This window comes from Mastomys coucha, unplaced genomic scaffold, assembly GCF_008632895.1.
Source record: "Mastomys coucha isolate ucsf_1 unplaced genomic scaffold, UCSF_Mcou_1 pScaffold7, whole genome shotgun sequence".
Lineage (NCBI taxonomy): Eukaryota > Metazoa > Chordata > Mammalia > Rodentia > Muridae > Mastomys > Mastomys coucha.
In genome coordinates this window covers 3,130,906-3,155,207 of record NW_022196913.1, presented here as the reverse complement: position 1 = coordinate 3,155,207, position 24,302 = coordinate 3,130,906, and the positions used below count along the sequence as shown (strand labels likewise).

General features: G+C 38.6%; 1 protein-coding gene across 5 annotated transcripts in view; it reads right to left on the bottom strand.

Moving 5' to 3' along the window:
* Upf2 (UPF2 regulator of nonsense mediated mRNA decay) overlaps positions 1 to 24,302 on the bottom strand; it is a 99,053-nt gene that overhangs the window by 3,409 nt on the left and 71,342 nt on the right. For 4 of the 5 annotated variants that reach the window (XM_031359516.1, XM_031359515.1, XM_031359513.1 and 1 more), the window contains exons 16-21: positions 21,065 to 21,204; positions 14,902 to 15,003; positions 14,554 to 14,652; positions 8,165 to 8,332; positions 1,966 to 2,107; positions 873 to 993 (exon numbers count right to left, since the gene is read on the bottom strand). In XM_031359516.1, the coding sequence (XP_031215376.1) occupies positions 873 to 993; positions 1,966 to 2,107; positions 8,165 to 8,332; positions 14,554 to 14,652; positions 14,902 to 15,003; positions 21,065 to 21,204 (772 nt within the window). The remainder of the gene's footprint in view (positions 1 to 872; positions 994 to 1,965; positions 2,108 to 8,164; positions 8,333 to 14,553; positions 14,653 to 14,901; positions 15,004 to 21,064; positions 21,205 to 24,302) is intronic. The other variant, XM_031359517.1, reaches the window with a different exon arrangement.

Sequence of the window (24,302 nt, the reverse complement as noted above, 5' to 3'; positions counted from 1 at the left end):
CTTAAGACACCGATGATACCACATTCTTCTATCAATGCTACCTCGAAGTGAAAAGCAAAGAAAGTAAATAGAACCTAAACTACCAGAAGATTCCATTCTGTCATTTCTTCTTCTCAAATAACTGTACTTCTTCACCTAGACTTTAATATTTAAAACCAGAGACCCCTTGCTACTCCGAGCAGCTCACACCTCTTTACTTGTTTGTCTTCTCTTTTACAATGTTCATTCACACATACATTTGTAAGGCATTCATACATTTGGGATGTTCTGTGGGAGCTCGGAAGGTAATACTGTTGAGAGCAGTGCAAACCATGAGCATGGTTTGTGACATTTCAGATGGAAGTTTAAAGATTCCATTGGGGCCATTTGCTCTAACGATTTTGTGGTTCTGATTAGCTGGGGCTTAACAATCAGCTGTGATTAACAAGATACCACCAGAACTATTAATGTGGAGTTTTGCTGGGATATTTAATGCTGGTCAGCTAGTGCTGAGAGCTTAGTGGTGATTAAGAGACCAGCATCAATGGTGGAACCTTCTAGGAAGTATTTCCTGAGAGCACAGAAAAGCTTTGTTCCAGAGGCAGCCATGGTTGTACATGGTTGTAGTTTTGGTCTCTGATGACGATAAAAGGGGACGAATGTTATCAGGAATACTACAGCATACACTTTAAACTAATTTTTAAGAAAGCAAATAGGCAGGAAACTAATACTTCTCATTGCCCCTTAAACTACTTTGTATTTTTAGTAGCAATGTAACAGGCTTTGATAAAATTAAGTTTTATCACTGAGACTAATTGTAAATTCTCAATTTGTTCATAAAAGCATCACCAACAGAAACATTTGTTAGGAAGAAGCAAGTGAAGGCTGTTTACCTCCCACCAGTCTTAAAGATTAGATCTGCATTAGGTGCTCCCTTTGGATGTTGGTAACGAGGCCGCCGCTCACGATTAGTGTTTGCTGGAGCTGGGCGTTGTGCAAGAGACTGCAACATTTCTGTGATTAGGAGCAAAGAGGAAAATGCTGTTAGCTCTTATAAGTATATACCTGTACAAACCTACAAAAGACCAGGGAGACAAAGTTCATTAGTCCTTAAATGTAGGGGGCTGACTCTTTCAAAGAAGAACATTACATAGGCTAATGAAGATGAAGTATTGAAAACATGAAAAGCAAAGGAAGGAACAACTGTGATAGCTACATTTAAAACACTCTAGGACAGCCTAGTGGCGCTGTTCCTCCGCAGACACTGTCCACCCTGGTTTTCTCCAAAAGTCACTCTCACTGGGACCTGGGCCTTGCCTAGTGTTGGCCTTGGTTGGCCAACAAATCCGAGGGATCTGCCTCCCAACAGCAGGGTTACACACCGGGCTACGTAAGTACTGGGAAATCTAACTCCAGTCCTGACAAACACATTACAAACTCAACTTTATAGCCCCAGTTTCCCACATTTTTATTTTTATTCAAGTTGATAAGATTTATTTTTATATCTGGTTGCTATGGTTCACTTGAAAGGTGAACCCCTAAGCTGAAGGCCAGCTTGGTCTACAAAGCAAGTTCCAACATAGCGCTACACTGAGAAACCCTGTCTTGAAAAAAAAAAAAAAAAAAAAAGGAAAAAAAATATTATTAATTTTAATTCTCTACATGACTGGATTATGTGCACATGAGTGCAGACAAAAGCCAGAGGAGCTGGTTACAGGCAACTTGTGAGCCACCTGATGTAGCTGAAGGAAACTGAACTCAGGTCCTCTGGAAGAGTAGTATGTGCTCTTAACTGCTGAGCCATCTTTCCAGCCCCTCTACACATTGTTAATAAGTGATCTTTCTTTCTTTTATTGAGATAAGAGTCTTACTACTATGTAGCCCAAGCTGTCCTCAACATATGATGATCCTCCTGCCTCAGCCTGCAGAGTGATGGCATGTAAGTCAATGGCCTGTGCTACCATTCCTAGTCTGTAACTCTTATACCTTGATAATCTTCTTGTTCTTGTCGTTCATTGATGTCTAAGGTGAGCTTTTTCATCCTCATCCTCTCCTCTTGTTCTGCTTGTTGCTGGTTCCAATGATTTGCAGCAAGTTGGGATGACATGGGCACATTGAGAATCTTAAACTGGAGGAAAAATAACATTGGAATCAAAAGCAGCCTGACAAAATAGCAAGGATGATTAAATAAATGAGTTTATAAAACAATACTATCTATCCTTTACTCTAAATCAGATTTGTCAAACCTGTATTATTCGAAGAAGAAACCAAACCTATGGGTGGATGGGAACTGGAAGGCTACTTAGTTTGACCAACTTCATAAACAGCAGCACTCTGGAAGCATAGGCCTAGAGACAGGACAACCTTTCACCCTGCAGACCCATCACACATAAACAGCAGCAAGATAAAGAGCAATTCCATCCATTCCCACCTGCCTCCCCAGCTCGTGGGGACATGTGACACAAGGAGGGAGGGTGACATAACTGATGCAGAGGTCCAGGTCCTTTCTCAGAATGCCCGTTTAGCACGATGTTTCTAGCTTAGGAATGCACATGGCAAACAAACCTAGATAAAAATCTATAAAATACAGCCCATGGCTCCCTGGGAAATTTTAGGTAAGCTATGGTAATCAGTTAAGCATAAAACAAAGTGTTTCATTCTCTAAAGTCTGTGGCACAACAGTGTGCATGCTTCACACAGGAGACCCATCTCTGGACTGGATCAAAGGGTTCTGAGAGCTGTGCTCAGCACCCCAGACCTTTCTCTGCTTGAAACATGCCTCCAAACTGCCCAGCCATCACAGCTACTACTACAGTTTAGCATTACACAAGGTCTGATTCATTGCTGCCTGACTTGAAAATTTGGTTCTCAAGTCTCTATTGACACTCTCCTTATGGCGGACATCAGTCGGCCAGCGCCCTCTCAGCCTGCAGTAACATGAGCACTACACATACCAGCTCAGACATACTACATGCACACCCCACAAACTATATTCTGTTTTTATGACACTGGATAGTTCACATATCAAAATAAAACATACTAAGTTAAACTAAGTAATTTTCTAAGTAATTTTCATTGAGATGGCAACAATAAAGAAGTAAAAACTCAATTTCATTTTTATTTATTTAGCTAAAAAAAATAAAAAACAAAAAACAAACAAAAAAACCCCCTGATTTCTTAATGTAAATACACAGCAGCATCCCAATCCTTGGTTAGGAGATGGTTCTTTCAGTCATTACACTTCCTGGTCTCAAGCACTTAAAAATATATGGAATTTTTTAGAAGGAAATTGTCTAATAGTCTTACAAAATACTAGAACAAGGTAGCCAATAAGAAATATACATAGGTAATTCTTTGATAATTTTTGTAAGATACTTTTTTCTATTATTTTTAAATATTCAGTAAAATAGTATCATTTTTCTATTACATTCCGTGATGAAACCTGAAATTTCTTCTCAAGTTCAATTATGATAAACTTAATTATATTGACAGTATACTAATAAAACAGTATGAAGCATTGTAAAGAAATTTTCACACTGACTTTGTTCTCGAATGTATCTAGTATTCACAAAACTAAAACTGTCTTTATCACTTTTTATATTAAAAGAGCTTTTTTTTTTTTTTTTTTGGTTTTTCGAGACAAGGTTTCTTGTGTAGCCCTGGCTGTCCTGGAGCTCACAAAAGAGCATTTTTTAAATGCTGGAATAAATTTATGTCTGCTACCTTTACCAAATACCTTCAGGATAAACCAGCTTGGAAGAAAGGCTCTACTCCACAGCAGATTATAGGCTGGGAAGACTGAAGTCCCTCGCACTGAGCTGCTGGGGCACGGTGTGACTCTGAGTATTGCTTTAAGCTGCATCGTACACATAGCTACATTATAAAACTATGTATGTATACATAATATAAAGGGCTAGGTTACAGTAAGTACTAATTATTACATCAAAATGTGTAATAAATCCTTATGAATACTGGCTGTAAAACAATGGTTTTTCTTCCAGTATTAAGTTAAATATACTTTGCCTTTTTGAAACATTCACTTTATTTGCACTTTTGCTTGTGGGAAGGAGAAGTGGATGATGGGTCCCTAAGAGCCAGAATCACAGATATCTGTGGGGTCCTGGTTTGTTATATGGTGCTTCAGACCCAACTCTCATCCTCCTGATTGTACCGCAAACATTCAACTGTTGAGTGTTCTCTCTAATTCCTACTTTGTATTTTTACAAATAAAATATGCTGAATTATGTAACAGTTGTATGTTAAATGTTTTACTTTAACTACTCAAATTCATAAGTATGTAAATGTAAAAATTAATTGTTATGGCTCTCCTTTTCCTTCTCTGTTCCTACCCACTTCATTGATCCAGTTTCCCACTGCTGACTGTCACAGTAAGGTTTTTCAAAACACAAATAAAGTGCAAAGAGATCTTTCACTGAAGTAAAGAATTGAACATTTCTATACAGCAATACATTTCATACTTGTAAAAAGGCCATTGCATCAGAAGGCCAACAGTCAAAAGCTAAATTAAAAAAAAAAAAAAATCAGAACAAATACACTTTCTCATCCAGACCACAAAATACCACGATGTTTCTTTAAATAATTTCCCTGAAACTGCCCTTCAAATTAATGACCCTGTTTCAGCCTCTCAGAATTGTAAGTATGCATCACCATGCCTGACTGTAAGGTACACATCTTGATTTACACGTTGTAAATCAATCCTACATGTTGTATAAGGTCTAGCCAGCATGTTCAAGTTGATGACAATGCGTTCTTATGTAAACCTGGATATAACAAAACGGAAAACTAGTACTGTATAGCTTTTATTCACAAAAGATATTACTGTTTCCTTTTAGTTAATAAAACTCAGAATCCAAGATACATGTCAATACATTAGTAGCTATGCAGTAATCGGAACCAAGAAACACTTATTATAGTTGCTAAATATTGTCCTTTACCGCCCCCTTGTGTCATGTAAAGCCTCTGTGCACAGTATATGCCTTAAAATGTTAGAATTAAATGATCTTTTCTTTTCTTTTTTTTTTAAAAGATTTATTTATTTTATGTATATGAGTATAAACTATAGCTGTACAGATAGTTGTGAGCCTTCATCTGGTTGTTGGGAATTGACTTTTTAGGACCTCTGCTTGCTCCAGTAGACCCCGCTGGCTCCAGCACAAAGATTTATTTATTATTATAAATAAGTACACTGTAGCTGTATTCAGACCCACCAGAAGAGGGCATCAGATCTCATTACAGGTGATTGTGAGCCACCATGTGGTTGCTGGGATTTGAACTCAGGACCTTTGGAAGTGCAGTGGTGCTCTTACCTGCTGAGTCATCTCACCAGCCCCTAACTTTTTTTTTTTTTTTTCGAGACAAGGTTTCTCTGTGTAGCCCTGGCTGTCCTGGAACTCACTCCATAAACATGGCTGTCCTCGAACCCAGAAATTAGCCTACCTCTGCCTCCCAAGTGTTGGGATTAAAGGCGGGTGCCACCACTGCCCATAAATGACTTTCTTTTCAGACTTTCTTTTTTGTGCCAAGAAAAGCCGTTGGTATGGGTAGGGAGTGTGAAGGAAAAGCACAGAGAATAAAGGAGACCTAAAATATGATGACTAAGATTTTTTTAAAAAAAAGCCTAGCTCAAAGAAGCAAGCAAGCTTAGGGGAAAACATTAAAACTGGGATCTGAGAATCCTGGTTACAGTGGCAAATTACCAACTCCGGGTAGCCAAAAAGCAGTTCTGGCGAAGATCTGGGTACAATCCCAAATTCAAGAGTCTTTCCAAAACAGGCTCTCATTTTCCTTCTTAGAGACTGAGTGAACACAGAGAGTACAGCCTGGGTCTACAGAACAGTAGAGGGTGGGACTTTCTATAAAGCCTGGCTAGAACATCTCCCACCCCCGTGTGTGTGTGTGTGTGTGTGTGTGTGTGTGTGTGTGTGTGTGTGTGTGTACATGCACACACAGGCATGCCTATACAGAGGAGGGTGGGAAGTGATGAAGGAAGTTAAGTATTTGACTTTACCATGTTAGCTTTAATGTTAGTTATGAAGTAGTCTTTGCTAGCTGTATCATTCTAATATTACTGAGGCTATTTTACACACTAGCCAGCAAAATACAGGTATAAAGTAGGACTTCTATGATCACTTATTTAAACAGGAAATTATGGACAGGAACAGAGTTACTCATCTAGAAGTAAAAAAAAAAAAAAAAGAAAAAGAAAAATGCAGAGGGGAATTGTATGTATTCATGTAATGCAAACAGGCCAGGGGGCAGCACTGGGAAGGGCGGGTGAGGATGAAGCAAGGTCCTTCTGGGGTCCTCAGCCTTGGGCTGGGGTGCTGATGATTATCTTAATCTCTCCTTGTTTTCTTACTGAAAAGGAAGGAGGGGTGTCTGGTCTTAAGTTAGTGGGGTTTGTCTTTATCAAGGGGCGGGCCCTCAGCCCTCACACCCTGCCTAGTAGCTTGAAGGCCAAGAACAGAGACTCCCAGTCATCCTCCTGGAGGTCGAGTCAGGGCTCCTCTTACGTATTCCCAGGGTTTGAGTACTGGCACCCACTCCGGTTCCTTGAGAAGATGCAGAGGATGGTGGCTACTGCAGAGTTTAAGGTTCTCGTGCTCTGACTTATCAAGGCTGAGGGGCATGGAGGTGGCAACCCATTTTGAGCCTCAGGTTCAAGAAGGGGCTAGTTCTAGGCTCAGGTCTCAGCAAGCGTATAAAGGGAGTGAGAATCTTTATCTTTATCTGCTGGCACTGGTGACTAAAGGTGGTGCTGCAGAGCTGTTCTTTGTCCTCAACATAGAGAGGCAGACATCCAAGACCAACGTGGTGCTCATAGGAGCTAGCCCTGCTGATCTTTCAGGGGTTCCTGCTCATTGTCATCCTCTTCATAGGATCTGTCAGCCCTTATCTCGTGTGTGTGTGTGTGTGTGTGTGTGTGTGTGTGTGTGTGTGTGTGTGTAATGCACACTGCCCCTGCACCCACTGAGCCATCTCACTATGCTGGTCTCATCTGACCATGCTGGTCTCAATACTTTGGCTACAGATTCTACTTTCAAGCACAGACAGCAATCACTAACGTCCTGATTGTGTCTGCAGGTACAACCTCCCTTCCTGCTTGTCTCTATGCCTGTTGTCTCCTTTCACTTGCTTTATGTCCCCCATCTTACCAAGCTGACACTGTGAATTCCTCTACTAAACCAGAATGAAAGCTCCAAGAGAGAAGAATTTGCTTAACTTATGCTCTACACAAAGGGCCCAGCATGAACACAAATAAGCCAAATGGTCGTAAATAACATGTAAACCACCTAATTAGACCTGACTACCTGTGACAGCTACCTTATTCCCTAAAAGCTGGTATTTCTTTCATTCTAATACATATCATTATTTTACATATCCTTAAAACAAAAATGTTAATTATAACATGAGTTAATCAATTTAGAAATGAACCCGATATCAGAAATGATAAAGCATAAAAACAGAACTGATGCAAGTGTATGCAGGAGCTGTTTATGACAGCTGGCCTTTATCCTTGTATGCCATGTCTTATTATCTCATAGGAGATGACAACAGGTAGGTATTCCATCGTTTGTGTCACCTATGTATAGTCCTAGGACTTAGACACATACATATGTATACTAGTGCGTAGCTGATGCTCAGTAAACATCTGCTAAATGAACACATGAGTCCCTAAAGTAATGGCTTAGCAGCCAGGGAAATGACTTTGAGGGACCATATGTTAACATACAGCAAAGAAAGAGTACAGGAAGAATGTAAGAGAAGGTGTGGGGCCAGATAACAGACTTCAAGAAAACAATTGACCCTTGGCACTCAGTACTTCTTGGTATATGTTAGTCCATATCCTCCTCTCCCTTATCCTACCTCCATACTGATCTTCCTTATACAGTTTTCTACTTAAAGTCAAAGGAATTTATATGTTCTTACAAACATATACACACGTAGAACTTAAGAGTCCTTTCCATTAACACACATCCAGTCTAAAAGCCAATCAATGCATCAACCAATCAATCAGTCAGTCAATCAATCAATTATAAATGACATCTCTAAAAGTTTCCATCTCTCTTTATAGGACAATGGTAACTTGAATTTTTAAAACAAAACAAATTCTCATACCTGATAACCAACAATTATCTGTACCTACACAGGGGACATATCTTACCTGCTGTTTATTGCCTTTTCTTGTTAACATGACAAATGGCATCGTGTCTGCAGACTCTGCCTCTCCTTCCCCACCACCAAGTGGGGGCCCTTTCCTCAGCTGGCTTTTGAGATGCAAGGGAATAGCAACATCAAGTTGGTGCACTTTAACAGACTCACCACTTCGCTGCTTCAAGACAGAAATTTAAAAAGTATATAAATATTCTGAAACACACATAGAGAAATACAAAAATAAACTGCAAACAATTCATTCAACACAGTATTTATTAAAACATAATCTTAAGATCCAGAGACTGGCAAACACAAAACAAAGAAATGTTTCTCCTCACTGCCTAAAAAGCCTTTGAGTCTGACCTATAAGGAAGTCTGTGATTTAGTTTCTGTTTACTGCTCCAGCCTCCGTGGCACACAACACTGTGGGTCTCAAAGGCTGAGTTCTTCAAAAGCATCCTGCCCTTTCCTTCTCATGAGCACAGCTGCCTTTGTATTTCCAGACTCTCAGATCTGTGAGGTCTGACTCTTCCACGGCTTCTCACCCTCTACCCAGCACTCATAAGCAGCACTGTACAAACAACAGGTGCTCGTCAAACACTCAAGGACAAAAGAAATCTAGAGCAATTCACATTAATTTCTTAGTTGTAGTATCAACTGATTTTAACATTTATAATAAATTTTCCAAAAAATTAATTGCACGAATTTTTGTTTTGTTTTGTTTTAGAGACAGGGTTTCTCTGTATAGCCCTGGCTGTCCTGGAACTCACTCTGTCGATCAGGCTGGCCTCGAACTCAGAAATCCACCTGCCCCTGCCTCCCCAGTGCTGGGATTAAAGGCGTGCGCCACCACCACCGGGCTAATTGCATGAATCTTGACTGATGACTTACTTTGCATTGTTTGGAGGTAGTAAGATTAAAAGGAGTTAGTCCTGGGGGTTGGAAGATGGCTCAATAGGTAAAGTGCAAGCTATGCTTGCATGGGACCTAAGTCTGGAAGGCTAGCATCCATATAAAAGGCCGGGTATAGTAGTAATTGTAATCCTAGCCCCCGGAGGCACACACAGCAAGATCCCAGGCAGGGGCTCACTAACAAGGCTGTGTAAGCAAATCTCCAGGTTCAAAAAATACTGTGAGGAGTGACAGATGAAGACACACAATGTCAACTTTGGTGTGTAGACACATACGCACATGCACACAGAGGTGGTAGTGGGACTGATTCAGTATACCTTCAGAAAGCTCATAAACTTTTAAATGAGACACACACATAAGCTATAATACATCAGAGGCATCTCCTGTATGGAGTCTGCCTAACTGGGAGAAGGCAAGTACAGGGATTTCACTAAAGCCTGAACAGAAAAAGGACTTACAAGAACATTCAAGACTTAGTGTAACTTCTAGGCAGATGGTAAAATAGCAGTTTGGGGAATACAGAAAAAAATTAGGGAAACAGATGCAACAGTATGGCCTGAAATGATGTAGTTAAGTGGGGGTCCTACACTCAAGCTAACAACTCCTATCTACATTCAACTGATTCCTCTGAGGTCTCACAATTGCTTTTCTAACATTTAAATCATCTTTTATTACAAACTTCATGTATTCAAGAGACTTGCCCATCAAGCAAAATGGTTGTTTTATTTGTTTTTGTTTTCTAGTTACAAATTCATCAGAATTGGCCTGAAGTAGTCTCAGATTTATTAGATTTATAAGGATCTTTTACTTAAAAAAATGAAAAGTGTTATGGTAAATAAATCTTAACCTGCAAAGTATTTTTAAATTATTAGTGATCAGAAAATTAACGCCAGGCAGTGGTGGCGCACGCCTTTAATCCCAGCACTTTGGGAGGCAGAGGCAGGCGGATTTCTGAGTTCGAGGCCAGCCTGGTCTACAGAGTGAGTTCCAAGACAGCCAAGGCTACACAGAGAAACCCTGTCTCGGAAAAAGAAAAAAAAAAAAAAAAAAAAAAAAAAAAAAAGAAAAAAAAAAAAAAAAGAAAGAAAATTAACATACTCTCTTTGTAAAGTTTTTAAATATAAAAATGTATTAGTGTTTGTACTAATTCCTCTATTTCCTCCCTGGGCCTCAGGCTAAGATGCAACCACTGTTAGTAACGAGTTGTTTCCCAGTATCCCTTACATATGCTAACATATACATATAATCAAACAACTGCTTCCAAGCAAACTATCCTATACTAAACATACATAGTTAACTTGAAGTGCCAGAGATTTGAGTCCAGAGCTTTGAACATGTCCAGGTAACATCCTACCACAGCCCTGTGTCCCCAATCCTCCTCCTCTTTCTCTTATTATTATTATTACACTTTTTTGAGACAGGATCAAACTCACTAAGTTGCATATGGTAGCCTTGAACTCATTCTGTAGTTCATGTAGGCGGTAACTTTGTGATCCACCTGCTTCAGTTTTCTGAACGGTGGGGATTACAGGTATGGCACATATTTTTCTTTCCAATCCTATTCTTGGGCATCTTTCACTTTGAACATATACACATGGTATGGGCAGCAGATATAAATGCATACATACCTCCTTATCTGATTCTTCATTGATAGATAACTAACATTTTTCATTGACAGACAACCCAAAGCTTATTTTACACTTATTTTGCATGATTTTCCCCTAGGAGAGTAATAGAGGAGTGTGGGACATATGCTCCAGTGTGTACCAGGTCAGAGGACACCTTGCAATGGCTGGTTTACTCCTTCCACCATGTGGGCCTGGAGAGGAATTCAGTTCATCAGGCTTGGCAGCAGTGCTTTTACCTGATCAGCCATCTCACAGGCCCTAGGAGTGTAGAGACATTACTGATCATGAGGATATTCATCTACGAATGGAGTCGTAATCTGATGGAATCATTGTGAAGTAATACAAACTTAGGAAGTGAAACTTTGCTAAGGCTTTCCTTTATATGAAATCCTTTATAGATTCACATTAAAAGGAGTCCCCAGGCTGAGTGTGAGTGCTACTGCATGCCTTTAATCCCAACACTAAAGAGGCAAAGACAGGCAGATCCTTGTGAGTTCAAAGTCAGTTTGGTCTATAAAGGAAGTTCCAGGCACTATTGGGCTACACAGTGAAACCCTTTCTCCAAAAAAATCCCAACAAAACAAAACAAACAAAGTTCAGTCTGCAGCTGGACTGCTGCTTTGGGAAGTGTTTGACATTCTGGGGGGGTGGGGGGAGGGAGGACTTGCTGGAGGAGAAAGTGTATTCTGGAGAGTAAGAGCTCCTGGCCCCTTTCTGTCTGTCTCCTTCCCAGCCTCTGAGATACACAGTCTTTATCATATACTCCCATCACCATGGCTCTGGCATAAAGCAATAATGGACTGAAATTGGGGGGCAAAGGACATCTTTCTTTCTTAGACGTTGTTCTTTCAAGTGTCACCGTTGACAGAGGTCTAACCTATCCAAGCCTGGCTGCAGGAGCAGGTTACTGGGGGCATGGATGCTCTCAGGAATGCGTCTTGTCCCTGGCCCCTTCTGTCTTAGTGGGGAGACAGCTTCCTACACACTTCCTTCATGATGCTTCTGTGCTACTATGTAACAGACTGAAACCAAGAGACAAAATACATTTTTCTTCCATTAAACTACTTCTTTCAATCATCAATCACAGAAACAGAAGATCAAACTCTCCATCTAGTCAAGCACCTAATGAACCCAGTTCATTCCACTAACTAAAAAGCCCTCACGTGTGTCTGTTTCCTGTTACTGTGCTAGACAGATCACCATCTGTACCTGCCGAATACCAAAATAGCCATCTACCCAGGCTTCAGTGCTTGCAGTCCCACCCCTATCAGAACTAACTTCATATAGGACTTGCTCTCCCAGGGGTTGCCATTACAGTTCTTCATATAGGACTTGCTCTCCCAGGGGTTCCCATTACAGTTCTCTGTTCTTGTCACCATTTGCCTGTAGATCATGTTCACTGATGCTAAGCCTCTATTTTAGTTTTCAAAGTATTTTCTGTCTTAAGACCTCTGAAATTTTCTCCACTTTTCCCTAATTAAAAATTTTATATGTGTAGATATTTGCTTGCATGTATGTATCTCTGCATCACTTCTGTGTCTGGTTCCTAGAGAGGCATCAGATCCCCTGAATCTGGTATTACAGATGGTGAGAGCTGAACCCATGTTCCCTGGAAGAGCACCCAGTACTCTTAACTTTCAGCCTTCTTACCAGCCCACTTCTAAATTTAAATAGCTCCAATTGACCAGCTCCACTTAAAATTTGTGCTATTAGAAATGTCTTTTCTACCATACCATCTAATGAAGGATCTTCCCTTTCTAGAAACCAAAACATTCTGTCCTTACCAATGACCACAATTTAGAGTACATATGTTATGGTAGTTTTTAAATACCAATCCTCTCTAAGAATAAGAACGTTTGTCTTACTTACTACTTGTGCCTTACCTTTTATACAATGTTAGTCATATACAGCTTCTCACTAATTATCAAACGGTTACTGACTCCATAAACTTCTTTATGAAAACCAATTTTTTTCTCTTCTAGAAAATTCTAATTGCTAATAATGCTTTATTTGACATGCCTCTAAAGTGACCTGAGACTTACTTCATAAATTAAGGGCTTTTGGGCTAGTTATGGAAAGCATACACATGTAATTTAAGCACATGGGAGGTTGAGGCAGGAAGATTATAAATTTGAGGCCAGTCTGGGCTAATAATTATCAAGGTCAGACCCAGCTACCTAATGGGACCTTGCCTCAAAAATAAAACAAATTATCACCCAGAGAGACACTGAACACTTGTGACAACCTCCACTCCCCTCAAAAGAAACAGTCCAGACACGAAGCTGTTGGAGAGAGTTCTTAAGAACTGTGATAAAGATGCTGAGGTGCTCCTCACAGGTGAAGGGGGTGGGGTGGGGGAAGCTCAGTGTTCTTTATGGGACCAGCCACTGCAAGTTTGACCATGTTCCAACAAGTACATGAGCAACACAAATGGGGCTTGGTAGTTTGTTTGTTTATTTATTTATTTATTGCGGGAGGTGAGAGGGCAGGCACACAAGGATTGGAGGGGACCTGGAAGGAATGGGAAGCGTGTGTGTTCATGGTAAATTATATGAAATTCTCAAATAATAAAAATATTATGTAGGACAAAAAAAAAAAAAGCTGACCAGCCAAAGAAAAAACTACACAAATATATATATTAGAATATCTAGATATATAAAGAAATACTTAATGTCTGAAAGAAGCAGCCAATTGGTCTAATATGTGTATAATGATATTCTAAACTTAATAACAACAGAAGGAGAAATGATAAATACTTTGGGGAGGGATGAAGGAGGAGGTATATTGAGCCCTTCGATAACTTTGTCAATAGTAAAATCTAGTATTTCTTCTCTAAAGAAACAGCCTACCAGCACAAAATGACTTAATATCTTAAACAAGCCCCAAGCAAGACATCATCTTGCTCTATGGCCTACCCTAGCTACTTCCTAGTTCTCTTCTTTTTCCCGTAAACACTGATCAAAAATTATCTATATTGAACATTTTCACTCCTTCCATTAAACCTAACTTAGCCCAATGCTTGCTCCTCAACAACTCTATGTTCTGACAAAAGCATGCTAAGTCATCAAAGGGGTTATCAGTAATTTAATAAGCAGAAGTAAACAACCCAAAGGATTTTCTCTCCTATTACAGAGAAATGTAATCATTCCAAATTACTGTGATGTTTTAATAAATGCAAATGGATGATTAGGGATGCAGTTCAATGCCCTGCTAGCATGTCTTGGGTTTGATCTCCAGTAGCACATACCAAAACCAAAACCAGTTACATAGAGTTTTGATAAAATCTTGTTTATTAGCTGTATGTGGTGGCATATGTATTTAATCTCAGCATTTGGGAGGCAGAGGCAGGCAATCTCTGAGTTAGAGGCCAGCCTGGTCTACAGAGTGAGGTCCAGCACTGCCAGGGCTACACAGATAGCCTGTCTCCTGCCCCCCACCACCTACTTTATTAATGCTGCAAACATAAAGATCTATTTTACTGTTAGTTTATGTGCCTGTATGTGGTATATGGGTTACATGTGTACAAGTGCTAGTGCCCACGGAGGCCAGGGTTTCAGATCCCCGGGGCTGGAATCACAGGTGCCTGTTAGCTGTCCGACACTGGGGTTTGAAAACAAGTTGAGTAAGGGTAGTACATACTTTTAAAAATGATCACTCCCAGCCTTACAATAATTCCACTTATTCTCATGCTCTTTCAAGAACTTCTAATCAAGATTTGGAACACAGGACATGCTGGCAGTCACAATCTGTGTCCATTAGGGAGATACACTACAGGGGTGGCTGCTTAGAAAGAGATCCTCATATTTATCAGAATCTGTGTGCTACAATGTTTTATGTTCAAAAGAGTGATATTTCATACCTGAAGGTTTTCTAGCATCATTTTGTCCAGAGCTTGAATGAAGTCCTCATCTTCTACACAAGGAACATGCTTCAGTCCGCCTCCCTTAATCATCACCTCCTTATCAAACAAAGGAAAAATCACAACTCATTTCACTGTAATGTTTCCTAGGTCTGAGTATGATGATGTGGTCAACATAACCAGAGGTAAAGGTTAAAAGAACTTGTTACCCAAGGGAAAACTCAAAGTGAGTTTCCAAGAAAGCAATTTTTTTATAATCACAAGCAAAAAATTCAATGACTAAAATCAAATACTCAAAACCACTAAAGAATTTGAAAAGAAAAGAAAACAAAATACGGTCATACATACAGCATTTTCTTCATCAGTCTCGTTCTCCTTGTTGGAATCTGTGAGGTAATCTGTATTTTCCTCTTCCTCCTCCTCTCCCTCATCATCATCATCAGAACCCTCCTGAAATGAACAGCAGCAGACAACTTAAACTCTTCAGTAGGGAACCTTATATGACTTACAAAGGTGTGCACTTTACATCTTACTCCTGGCCTCCTTTCATGGAGTCTGTTTAAAATGAATGATAGGACAGTCAGAGGGCCAACATTTCCTACATGCCAGGAGCTAAACACTAATCACAGGTGAGACAGCTTCTAAAGCTTCTGCATTAACGTAAATTACACGAGGACGCAGCTTCCTGAACCTTTAGTATTTCTCGCTGTAGTTTTTTTTTTACTATTCATCTAATCCTATAAAGTTCACATTTAATACCGCCAGTTAAAAAAACCATGATATAGCATTATGCAGGAATGTTCTCTTGTCCTTTATTGTTCCCATTTTTTACATTAAAAACAAGATAGAAATCCAATCTGCAGCTTAAAAATATTACGGGGTCTATGGACCCATTGCTTCTAAACAGACACGTTACTTTTCTGTGAGACATAAAATTCACTCTTATTTTTAGCTTCCATGAACGAGTGAACCCCTGTGTGTTCTTTCTGTGCCTGGCTTATTCCACCTAACACAACGCCCTCCAGTTCCATTCATACAAATGACACAACAGCATTTCCTATGTGAGAATTAGTATTACATAGTATAAGCATGCCATATTTTTATCTAAACCATAGAAATCATCAATGTTTGAGAAGACAGAATTGATAATTACTAATCTGATCACTACAAAGTATACTAGGTACCACAAACCACATAGTCCATCAATATGGTAAACGAGGTGTCAATAAAAGTTTAAGTCCACCATGCCACACTCAGCTGCTTCTCACTGAACCAAAGTCAGTGACAAATACTCCCTAAAACAAATGACTTAAATTTGTACCACTGCTGGCTGTATGTGGAAAATAATGTCAAGTCCCCAAAGTATACTCCTACACGAACATCTGTAAGGTTTTAGAGTTCTACATAGAAAGATCTCACAAGGAACACAACAACAACCATCAAGTAATAGTGTTTCCTGCCAAGCCTACAGACCTGGGCTTGATCACTGGAATGCAGAGTAGACTGAGAGAAGCAACTCCCACAAGAGTATTTATGGCCGCCACATAAGTGCTATGGTACACATGCATGCCCATGCCTACACACTCACCTCTAATAGTAAGAGTTAAAAAAAATTAAAGCCTAAGCTTTACTTTCTAAATGCAATAACTATTTAAGGTAGTTTTCTAATTTAAAATTTAATTCACAAATGATATTCTTAGCTATGCATGGTACATATGCTTTTAATAAAACCTAGTACCTAAGGCAGGATGGTCAGGAGTTTGAGATTGTACTGGCAAGTTTCTGTTTGAGCCAAGCTAGAGTGACCTGGAAAGAGGCAACTTCAACTGAGTAATTGCCCCCTTCAGACTGACCTATGGGCATGTGGTCCTAGGTTATGTAAGAAAGTAAATGGGCAAGCCAGTAAGTTCTTCTGCCACCTCTGCTTTACTTTCTGCATCTAGGTTCCTCACTTATGTCCTACACCCTGTATCATAAACCACACCCTCCTCCATCCCAAGTTGCTTTTTTTGATTATGATGTTTATCACAGAAACAAAAATCAAAGTAGGACGAAGGCTCTCTTCGGGTACACAGTAAATTCAAGAGCAGCCTAGGATACATGAGACCCCGTCTCAAAAACAAGCCAGCAGGAAAGCAAGCAAGCAAGCACACAAAACAAAAAGCTAATCTGAAATTCCCCCCTGAAGAAAATGAATCGCGCGCGCGCGTGTGTGTGTGTGTGTGTGTGTGTGTGTGTGTGTGTGTGTGTATGTACATATTTTGTATTCTTTTTTTGGGGGGTGGGCGGGGTCTCTCACTGATTCAGTTAGACTGGGTGACCAGTGATCCTCAGGGATCCTCTCAGCCTCTCCACAGATAGTATTACAGGCTTCTCTATGTGGGTAGTGGAGATAAAATTCAGGTGGTTGAATGCATTTTGTCAAATAAGCCATTTTCCTAGCACCTCCTCCCCATGAATCAACTAATACACAAAAGATGCTTCCTATTTATAAACAAAAAAACAAAACAAAACAAAAAAAACCCAACTAGCTTAAACTAAGTGAATTAACAAACCCCTCCTTTTATTGCTCAGTCAATAAAGCTATTATGTCAGGAGTGGTACAAGGACTCTCGTGGAGTAAATTATCCCCAGATCACTTAATACCTAATACAATGTAAGTGTGCACAACACTCACTATAAGGGTCTACATATGCTTGGTATAAATGCATTACTCCCTTTAGTATTTTTCATACATGAAGAGTTGAATGCACAAATGAAGAGGGCCAACTGAACAGAATGCGTTCATTTTCACAAATAAAATATTGAACAGGAATACATTGGTTATGATCTCTCTATATACTAACATAATAATGGGTAAAATTAATACATCACAAAACCTGAGCTGGCTAAGGCAAGCAGGAAAGCAATGTAACAACAACAACAACAACAACAACAACAACAACAACAACAAATGCCCATGTTTGGGCTGGAAAGATGGCTCAGGGGTTAAGAGCACTGATTGCTTTTCCGAAGGTCCTGAGTTCAAATCCCAGCAACCACATGGTGGCTCACAACCATCTGTAAAGAGATCTAACGCCCTCTTCTGGTGTGTCTGAAGACAGCTACTTACACATACTTACATATAATAATAAATAAATCTTAAAAAAAAAAAATGTAGTATGATTTTAAAAAAAAAAATGCCCATCATGTTGCATCCTGGCTCTGAGAGTGTGGGCAAATTACTTAACCTATTTGTAACTTAAGTTTCTCACTAACATCAACTGTGTTCATAGGAAACAATCATAGAGTGCCTATGATAGTGATGTTCAGTAAGTAACTATCATTGCTATTGTAACAATGAGCCTTATACTTTCTTTTGATAAATTACATGCTGCAGAAAATTATGTTTTAACAAGCTACTTAATCTTCAATAGTCATTTGAATTTCACACTGATACTTAAAAGAACACATCCTGGTTGGGAGATGCTAAGACATAAAAGAACCAAGAAGGAGTTGGAGAGTTGGCTCAGTGGTTAGGAGCACTTGCTGTTCTTGCAGAGACCCTAGTTCAGTTCCTAGAACCTGCATGGTGGTCGCAATGGTCTGTAGGTCCAGCTGCAAAGGCCCCAGTGCCCTCCTATTATGGAACTGCACACACATGGTATGCATACATATATGTAAGTAAAACACTCATGCACATAAAAAAAAAAAGAACCACACTGAAAGAACAGTAGCTCTGTGGGGGCGGGCCTCGAAGAGCTGAGCCCAACGGTGTATGCGTGCTAGACAGATTCTCTACCACTGAGCTAAACCTGTATGGTGCCCTACTGTTCCTAATGAGTTGAATTCTTGCCTTTTCTTTCTCCACTGGAGTAAACAGTAAAATACTTCTTCCCATGTTTATTACTCCATTACACATCGTCTTCAATAATCTCTCTGCTTCTGGATAGATATAGGGAGCAGTGACCTTGGAGGTGAAGAGAAGTGAAGCACTCCAATCTCATTCTTGTCAAAGTCAACAAAGGCCTTTTCAAATAGCCACGCAACTCCTCCAACTGAATGTCCTCTTTGCTTTTCTCCCTAGCAGACACATGTCCTGTGCAGTATTTCCTTCTTTGACTTGAAACACAAGTAAGTACAAAATAAGCCCTTCCAAATACAAAGCTCAATACTGAAAACAAAGAAATGCATTTAGAAAGAAAAATACACCTCAAATGCTCCACAAGAAAGTCATTTCACATTTACTGAGGATGTTAGATTCATTAGACTTTGTTCGTCTAATTAGTACCATAGAAAAACTCAAAGACAATTATTAGTCTCAAAATTTAAAAGGAATTGCTGTCTCATTTCCTTTTGTTATATAAAGTACTTAGCAAGCCAATTAAATTTATATTTCAGAATTTTTCTACAGCAATTTCATTTTGAAAATGAATCAACATAAAGCCCATCTATTATGCTGAAACCAATTATGGAAACATACTCCAGCTCTCTATTGTTAATTTATTTTTATCTATTTTAAGGGAGCTGTAAGGTTCCAAAGAAAAAGTAGCAGCACATAAATATTTGAAAGTACATTCCTGCTGCCTATAATACTAGCCAATCATCGAAGCCACAGAGTACCGATTCTGCTGCTTTTCCCAATCATCCACTTCTAACTAAATGGCCTGGGTAGTTAAATCACATGAGATATCTATTAGCAGCTAGAATATCTTCAAACTTAAAGAAAACATGGTCTTACAGATTTTCACTTATACCTGTAGAAAATCTTAATTACCTTAAATTGCTGGGTCCTTTCTTTTAATTCTAGATAGAACTTTAAAAATATCTGTTTTATGACTCTATAAACAATTAATATTCTTTTAAACACTAAACTACACATTCTCTAAATATCTAGGTTCCATATACTCAAACCAAAACTTTACAACTTAAATTCTCCAAATACATAAGCATTAATTATAACTGTTTTTCAGTGTTTAATGAAAATTGTGCTTCTAAGCTATCACACTATCCTAATTGCTTTAAGCACTCAACACAAAGTCATATACACTAAATCATAATGATTTTATAATCTGGATGTATACAAGAGCCAGGGAATAACTCTAATTTCTGCATTAAATTTTATTCTCATTGTTATTCTACCTTACATTTATCCTACTTATAACAAAATGGTCTTATTAAGGATTTATTTATTGATTGATTTTACTTTATGTAAAGTAAAGTGGCTGCTGAGAACTGAATCCAGGTTTTCTGCAAGAGCAGTAGTTAGGAGCATGTGCTAACTACTAGACACTAACCCTTTGTTGTTTATTTGAGACAGGGTCTCTCACTAGCTTGGGACTCACCAAGTAGGTGGGGCTGGCTGAGCAATGAGCCCTAGGGATGCATTTGTCTCCACTCTCCAGATCTATAACTTTGTCTGTATGTGCACTATGTATGTGCCTAGTGCCTGAGGACAAAGAGGGCACTGTATCCCTGGAACTGGCAGTTATTAGCTATCTATAATGTGGGTGCTGGGAATTAAACCTGGGTCCTCTACAAGAGTATTGAGCCATTCTCCAGCTCCTACCTTAAAAAAAAATTTATTTATTTATTTATTTATTTATTTATTTATTTATTTATTTATTATATGAGTGATCTATCTTCCTACACGACAGAAGAGGGCATCATATCCCATTACAAATGATTGAGAGCCACCAGGCTGGCCTTGAATTCAGAGATCTATCTGCCTCTGTCTCTCAAGTACTGGTATTAAAGGCATATACTACCATGGCTGGCTTGTTTGTTTGTTTTTAATTTAAATTTTGTGGATTGAATGGAGGTCCTCCTGCTTGCATCCAAGCATATTACAAAGTAAGCTAGCTTCCCAGGGCCCAAAAAAACATTTTCAATGGATCCTAAATGGCAGGGAAGCAATTTCATATAGTTTGGCTTAAGAGTATAACACCAAAAGGACAAACTAATTATCATGTTCACCACAATGAATCTCAAATTTCAGAACTACTACAGTTGGTAAAAATAAAGCAATGTGTGTGAATATTTAGAGAGTAAAATTGTTTTTAAGATTGTAAAGCTCAAAGATTACCCATATTCAACAATAAGATTACTAGACGTAGAAGATCAAAACAATATTTTTCTCAAACTGCTAATAAAAATGTTATGATCAATCTAGTTCTGATATCTATAAAAACCCTTAATTAATGGGTGTTATAACAGAAACATGTTATTGGTCACATTCTTAGTAATAAAAATAAAGAGAAGATCTCTATTAATGAAAAAATCTTCACTCAGGTTAGAGAGAAGGCTCAGCATGGAAAAGCACTTACTACCAAGCCTATTGACTTAGGAACAATCTCCAGAACCTGAAGAGAAAACTTACTCCTGAAAGCTGATTCCCGAGCTCTCTGTGTGTGTGTGTGTGTGTGTGCACGCGCGTGTACAAATAAATAAATGTAATAGGTTTTAAAGATGCAGTTGCAGTATTCTTCCTCACATAGACCTATAAATGCGTGTTAGACACGAGAGTACTCACTTCTTCTTCTGGCTCATTCACTTCACTTTCATTTCCAGACTGTTCCTCTGTTTCAGCTCCTCCTTCTTCTTCTTCTTCATCCTCTTCAAGATTTTCCCCTTCTGTAATAGAATCTTTGGACTCTTTGTCATTTACTAGGCCTTGAAAAGAAGACAAAAGTGGAATGAAATACATTTAGAAACATAAATGATACACTATGGTTTTTATATCACTTCACTTAAAAAGTATGGAGTAACTTAATAGCCATTTCTAAGAGCAATAAATGATCATAATTGAAAGTAATTGTGAGAAAAAAATATACATTTCTTATCCATGAGACTATAAGAAAGAAAAATAATATGTATGCACACATATGCCTTTTTACCTTTTCTTACATCTCCAAATACTGAAAAGATTATCCTGTTTAAACTCAATCTCAGATGAATAAAGACAAAAGACAGCCACATATAAAGTTCAGTCTCAGACACACATAAAACAGACCTGTGCCATACTCTACAAATATTTCAACAATCTCTAAAAGTACAAAATAAAGATATAAAAATCATATCACTTTGTGGAGAAATTACATCTGGCTATCAATATGAATGCACAGCTTTGTTCTGCAGTTTAAGTTTTACTTCAGCAGCAGCATTCCATGGAGAACTTGCTGTCCAAATCTTTCCCTTCCCACAGCATCTACATCTTACTGTGCATCACACTGGATTAATTTCAACTTACTTGCTCTAATTTGAAGAAACACATAACATAGTCTGACCTATTTCCCAACTCTTTCCTATGCACTATACAGAACTTGCCTTTAGATGTTGTTCAACCACTACCCTTCTCAATGGAGTATCCTTGAATATGTCTGGTCCCAAAGCACATGGGCATCTGTACAGTTGACGCTATGCCATCATATTTCTTTTCTAATAAGTTCATAAATGTTGTAAGACCATTGGGGACAAAGAACTTAGTTCATATATTTCAAATTTAGTAAAAGGTATGAATTGATAAGTATAGAGTAGGTTTAGTAAATCAGTACTAGTTATTCACAGAATTTTAGTAAAATACAGAAAGAATTATTGATAATATGTATCAATCTGCTCATTTTATGAATACTGAATGTCAGAGTTTGAATAACCAGACAAATCTGTAACAACAAAAGTTAACTCTAGTGCTCTAAGCCTAGGCAGCTGGTGAAATTACAGAAGTACAGAGCAATTAAAAGACTATTTTCACAGTTTGAAGGGAAAAAAAGAACAGATGGAAGACACTCAGAACTAGCTGAAGAAAAACAGATGGTGTTGCAGGTTATGTCTCATTAATCTAAGGATTTACTTATTGTTTAGTGGCTTTCATATATAAAAGGAGCAGATTTTTTTTTCTCCCCTCTTTGGTTTTTTTGAGACAGGGTTTCTCTGTGTAGTCCTGACTGTCCTGGAACTCCCTCTGTAGACCAGGCTGGCCTAGAACTCAGAAATCCGCCTGCCTCTGCCTCCCAAGGGCTGGGATTAAAGGCATGTGCCACCACCGCCCGGCAAAGGAGCAGATTTTATACATGTATATGTTTAGTTGGATTTTAAAATGCTTGTTTGTATATATGTATAAGTATGCTGAATGTGTATCACGCCATGGCTTGAGTTTGCAAGTCAGAGAACAACCTGCAGGAGTCAGTCCTCTCCTACCGTGTGGACTCCAAAACTCAAAGTCGGGGTTGGTGGCAAGCACCCTTAACTGCTGAACTATCTTGGAGACCTCTAACTGGATTTTAAAAACAAAATACTTGACTGGTAATTATCAAAGGCAAACAATGCAAAACCAGGAGTTTACAACCTAAGTGTTAGCCAATAAACATAACAACCCAATAATAAGTTATGTGATATGAAATATTATTACACCACTATCTTCTCCACTTTCAATATGCATCACCAAGAAAACTATGTAATAAGCAACTGTTCTGATAGTCATGCTTCCAAAGTATCAGGAAAATAATATTATTTCTAACATATTTTCATTTGGACCACAACAAAAATTCAAAACCAGTTTGTAAGTACTGCTTTACTATGTAAGAATGGTCAAACTATGAATGAATACCTAGGAAACAGTCAGTGTACACAATATAAATGAAACATATAAAAGACATATGGGTAACAAAATGTAAAATGTAGACAAAACACAGAATATTAAAATGTTAAAAGTGCATATGGGAACAAAATAAAACCCATTTCTCCTTCAACGCAAACTGATGGATGACTCAGTTTCCTGATCTTCAGCACTGGCCAGAGCCTCTGTCTCCAAGGATTCCGGAGAGCTGAATACATCTTCCACATACTTGGAAGTCATGAGAGCCCGTGATTGTTTTTCTTGCCTTATACATTAGCTGTTGATTTAATCTGAATGTTGTCACATATAAATAATACCTCCATCACTCTGGCAAACAAACCATATTCAATAAGACTCTGCATTCTTGGTTTACATACACCATGCTCACTTTACCTACCCTTACCAAATACCATTCTATCAGTTTGCCTGTGCACTTCACACAAAAGTGGTAATGACCTAGCAAGGAAATCATTTTTCTTTTACTCTCAACTTGTACAAAATGTGTATATTTGATGGGGACTTGTTTATTTTGCAGGTTTGTCTTCTGAGATGAGGTCTCCCTTAAGCACCACACTGGCCTTGGCCTCTTTGCCCCTGCCTTCCAAGTGCTGGGACTACAGGTGTCTGCACTGGACCACACATGGGAACATTTCAAACAACCAGATTTGTTATTTTTGGGTACATTCTTCTGCAAACTTAAAATTTGGAAACACAAGTACTAGATCATTTTTAAGCCTTTTAAAAATAAATATTCAACCCATTTGGTTCACTGGTTTTCTTTATTTTTAAGAGTCCTTATTCATTATATGCTAAATTGACTCATTTAATTAGAACTACTTTTGGATCTTTAATAGTTTTTAGTTTTGTTTAAAATTTAAGAAATATACTCTTTTGCTTTAGAATATGTTTACACATATGACTATATTATTTTTACTTCTCTCATTTCTGTTCTTCGCAGTGTGAGCTGGAACCTCCAAAACAAAAATTGAGTCATTTGGCTTTATTTATAGTTTAAAGAAAAAACTCTTAACCATACATTCTGTCTACCTAAAGGTATGAAAATCACTTTAAAAAGTAATACAATGGCTGGGTGGTGGTGGCACATGCCTTTAATCCCAGCACTTGGGAGACAGGTGGATTTCTGAGTTCAAGGCCA